At 48.4% G+C, this 5,000-nt stretch overlaps 1 protein-coding gene across 1 annotated transcript in view; it reads left to right on the top strand.

Moving 5' to 3' along the window:
- The first annotated feature begins 486 nt into the window (after positions 1–486).
- The window catches only part of LOC116067079 (guanine nucleotide-binding protein G(olf) subunit alpha-like), a 35,164-nt gene continuing 30,650 nt past the window's right edge, over positions 487–5,000 (top strand). Inside the window, exons 1-3 of the mRNA XM_035998207.1 lie at positions 487–659; positions 1,370–1,442; positions 2,183–2,237. Of these exons, the coding sequence (XP_035854100.1) occupies positions 524–659; positions 1,370–1,442; positions 2,183–2,237 (264 nt within the window). The 5' untranslated portion in view covers positions 487–523. The remainder of the gene's footprint in view (positions 660–1,369; positions 1,443–2,182; positions 2,238–5,000) is intronic.

Below are 5,000 nucleotides of genomic sequence, written 5' to 3'. Positions count from 1 at the left end.
CTGCAGTAGCGATGGGCTGTCTGTCTAACCTGTCTGTCTCTCTAACCTGTCTGTCTCTCTGCCTGCCTGTCTGTGGTAGTGATGGGCTGTCTCTCTAACCTGTCTGTCTCTCTGCCTGTCTGTCTCTAACCTGTCTATCTCTCTGCCTGTCTGTCTGCAGTAGCGATGGGCTGTCTTTCTAACCTGTCTGTCTCTCTAACCTGTCTGTCTGCAGTAGTGATGGGCTGTCTCTCTAACCTGTCTGTCTCTCTGCCTGTCTGTCTGCAGTAGCGATGGGCTGTCTCTCTAACCTGTCGATCTCTCTAACCTGTCTGTCTGTCTGCCTGTCTGTCTGCAGTAGAGATGGGCTGTCTCTCTAACCTGTCTGTCTCTCTAACCTGTCTGTCTCTCTGTCTGCAGTAGCGATGGGCTGTCTGTCTAACCTGTGTGTCTCTCTGTCTGTCTGCAGTAGCGATGGGCTGTCTGTCTAACCTGTCTGTCTCTCTAACCTGTCTGTCTCTCTGCCTGCCTGTCTGTGGTAGTGATGGGCTGTCTGGGAGGGAAGACGGACGAAGAACGATTGGACGAGAAAGCGAAGCGAGAAGCGAACAAGAAGATCGAGAGACAGCTGCAGAAAGAGAGACAGGCTTACAAAGCTACACACAGACTGCTACTGCTGGGTGAGACAGCTGCCTGTCTGTCTCTAACCTGCCTGTCTGTCTTCCTCTCTAACCTGTCTGTCTCTCTAACCTGTCTGTCTCTCTAACCTGTTTGTCTCTAAGCTGACTGTCTCTAACCTGCCTGTCTGTCTCTAATCTGTCTGTCTCTGACCTGTCTGTCTGTCTCTGACCTGTCTGTCTCTGACCTGTCTGTCTGTCTCTAACCTGTCTGTCTCTGACTTGCCTGTCTGTCTCTGACCTGTCTGTCTATCTCTGGCCCGTCTGTCTCTGACCTGCCTGTCTGTCTCTTCTATCTCTTACCTGTCTGTCTCTGACCTGCCTGTCTATCTCTGACCTGTCTGTCTCTGACCTGTCTGTCTATCTCTGGCCTGTCTGTCTCTGACCTGCCTGTCTGTCTCTAACCTGTCTGTCTCTAACCTGTCTGTCTCTAACCTGTCTGTCTCTAACCTGTCTGTCTGTCTCTGACCTGTCTGTCTCTGACCTGTCTGTCTCCGACCTGTCTTTCTGTCTGTCTGTCTCTGACCTGTCTGTCTCTGACCTGTCTGTCTGTCTCTGACCTGTCTGTCTCTGACCTTTCTGTCTCTTACCTGCCTGTCTGTCTCTGATCTGTCTGTCTCTGATCTGTCTGTCTCTAACCTGTCTGTCTCTGACCCGTCTGTCTCTAACCCGTCTGTCTCTGACCTGTCTGCCTCTGACCTGTCTGTCTGCAGGTGCAGGAGAATCAGGTAAGAGTACGATCGTGAAGCAGATGAGGATTCTTCACGTCGATGGTTTCAACCCTGAGTGAGTTTCATTCATAAAATCCACACAGGCTTTTATTTTGAAATGACTTCCTGTTTACGTTAACTCCCGACATACTTAGTTAGCGTGACGTTAGTTTGACGTTAGCATGACTTTAGCTTGACGTTAGTGTGACTTTAGCTTGACGTTATTGTGACGTTAGCGTGACGTTAGCTTGACGTTTGTTTGGCGTTAGTGTAACGTTAACGTGACGTTAGCTTGACGTTTGTTTGACGTTAGCTTGACGTTTGTTTGACGTTAGCTTGACGTTTGTTTGGCGTTAGTGTGACATTAGCTTGACGTTAGTGTGACATTAGCTTGACGTTAGTGTGACGTTAGCGTGACGTTAGCTTGACGTTTGTTTGGCGTTAGTGTAACGTTAACGTGACGTTAGCTTGACGTTTGTTTGACGTTAGCTTGACGTTTGTTTGGCGTTAGTGTAACGTTAGTGTGACATTAGCTTGACGTTAGTGTGACATTAGCTTGACGTTATTGTGACGTTAGCGTGACGTTAGCTTGACATTAGTGTGACGTTAGCTTGACGTTAGCGTGACATTAGCTTGACGTTAGCTTGACGTTAGCGTGACATTAGCTTGACGTTTGTGTGACGTTAGCGTGACATTAGCGTGGCGTTAGCTTGACGTTTGTGTGACGTTAGCGTGACATTAGCGTGGCGTTAGCTTGACGTTTGTGTGACGTTAGCGTGACATTAGCGTGGCGTTAGCTTGACGTTTGTCTTTCAGAGAGAAGCAGCTGAAGGTTCAAGACATCCGGAAGAACGTGAAGGACGCCATCGTGGTAGGTCAGGTGATGTCATCAGTATGATGTCATCAGCAGAGCCTCTGTCAGTACCTGATCCGTACCGCCTGTAAGATCCGTTCTCAGCGTGTTTTACGACCTGATCAGTTCTAGGCTTGTGCGATCCCTGAAATGCGTCGTATCCTGAGAACTCCACAGCTCCACGCACGCGTTGGCGCCAGGATGTCTGGACCAGGGTTCAGACGGTTTATAAAAAAACTGGAAAAGTTATGGAATGTGAAAAATGCAAATTCCAGGCCTGGAACGGTTTTGGAAACATTAAAAGACCCAGAAAGTTTTGGAAAAGTCACGGAATAGTTTTGTTAACACGGCATAATAATATGTGGTTAATAAATGTATTTCACGTCATCCTAACCTCACCGTTATATTCAGGTATATATTATATCACGACACCATGAACCACGGAGACACTAGACAGGGACAGTAGACGGAGACATTAGACAGGGACAGTAGACGGAGACACTAAACAGGGACAGTAGACGGAAACATTAGACAGGGACAGTAGATGGAGACATTAGACAGGGACAGTAGACGGAGACATTAGACAGGGACAGTAGACGGAGACACTAGACAGGGACAGTAGACGGAGACACTAAACAGGGACAGTAGACGGAAACATTAGACAGGGACAGTAGACGGAGACACTAAACAGGGACAGTAGACGACAGACAGGGACAGTAGACGGAGACATTAGACAGGGACAGTAGACGGAGACATTAGACAGGGACAGTAGACGGAGACATTACACAGGGACAGTAGACGGAGACATGAGACAGGGACAGTAGACGGACACATTAGACAGGGACAGTAGACGACACTAGACAGGGACAGTAGACGGAGACATTAGACAGGGACAGTAGACGGAGACATTAGACAGGGACAGTAGACGGAGACATGAGACAGGGACAGTAGACGACATTACACAGGGACAGTAGACGGAGACGTTAGACAGGGACAGTAGACAACATTAGACAGGGACAGGAGACATTAGACAGGGACAGTAGACGACATTAGACAGGTACAGTAGACGGAGACGTTAGACAGGGACAGTAGACGGAGACATTAGACAGGGACAGTAGACGGAGACATTAGACAGGGACAGTAGACGAAGACATTAGACGGGGACAGTAGACGGAGACATTAGACGGGGACAGTAGACGGAGACATTAGACAGGGACAGGAGACATTAGACAGGGACAGTAGACGGAGACATTAGACAGGGACAGTAGACGACATTAGACAGGGACAGGAGACATTAGACAGGGACAGTAGACGGAGACATTAGACGGGGACAGTAGACGACATTAGACAGGGACAGGAGACATTAGACAGGGACGGTAGACGGAGACATTAGACAGGGACAGTAGACGGAGACATTAGACAGGGACAGTAGACGGAGACATTAGACAGGGACAGTAGACGGAGACATTAGACAGGGACAGTAGACGGAGACATTAGACAGGGACAGTAGACGGAGACATTAGACAGGGACAGTAGACGGAGACATTAGACAGGGACAGTAGACGGAGACATTAGACAGGGACAGTAGACGACATTAGACAGGTACAGTAGACGGAGACGTTAGACAGGGACAGTAGACGGAGACATTAGACAGGGACAGTAGACGGAGACATTAGACAGGGACAGTAGACGAAGACATTAGACGGGGACAGTAGACGACATTAGACAGGGACAGGAGACATTAGACAGGGACAGTAGACGGAGACATTAGACGGGGACAGTAGATGGAGACATTAGACGGGGACAGTAGACGACATTAGACAGGCACAGGAGACATTAGACAGGGACAGTAGACGGAGACATTAGACAGGGACAGTAGACGGAGACATTAGACAGGGACAGTAGACGACATTAGACAGGGACAGTAGACGGAGACATTAGACAGGGACAGTAGACGACATTAGACAGGTACAGTAGACGGAGACGTTAGACAGGGACAGTAGACGGAGACATTAGACAGGGACAGTAGACGGAGACATTAGACAGGGACAGTAGACGAAGACATTAGACGGGGACAGTAGACGACATTAGACAGGGACAGGAGACATTAGACAGGGACAGTAGACGGAGACATTAGACGGGGACAGTAGATGGAGACATTAGACGGGGACAGTAGACGACATTAGACAGGCACAGGAGACATTAGACAGGGACAGTAGACGGAGACATTAGACAGGGACAGTAGACGGAGACATTACACAGGAACAGTAGGCGGAGACATTAGACAGGGACAGTAGACGGAGACATTAGACAGGGACAGTAGACGAAGACATTAACTTGTTTGATCACCAGCCAACACGGCTAGTAGATTTTTAAGTTAGCAGCCAATCAGATTCTCTTCACTAGCCACATGTTTACGTTACTTTGAGCTAATCTGGTGTGTTTCGTGCCGTTCTGTTGATCATGGGAAATGTAGGATTAGGACTACAAGCAGCGTTGCTGGATAACGAGAACGTTCCCAAACTAAACGCACACAAAACTGCCCAGATTTCGGACCTGTCGCAGTGTTTCTGCAGCTGGCCGATTCAAACAGACGCAGAGTTATCTTCGTTATCGTCACAGGCCCAACTGGCTAGTAGCTTTAAAATGTCACCTGCCAAAGGTAATGGCAGGTTGGCAGGTGTCAATGTAAAGCCCTGATCGTCACCACGGAGCTAACTGAATAAAGACTTCACATTTTACGTTTCTTCATTTCTTTGCAGCTTTGAAGATAATTTGCTA

This window comes from Sander lucioperca, chromosome 23 (genome assembly GCF_008315115.2).
Source record: "Sander lucioperca isolate FBNREF2018 chromosome 23, SLUC_FBN_1.2, whole genome shotgun sequence".
Classification (NCBI taxonomy): Eukaryota; Metazoa; Chordata; class Actinopteri; order Perciformes; family Percidae; genus Sander; species Sander lucioperca.
Note: the sequence above shows the minus strand (reverse complement) of the source record. Positions and strands in the feature narration are given on the sequence as shown.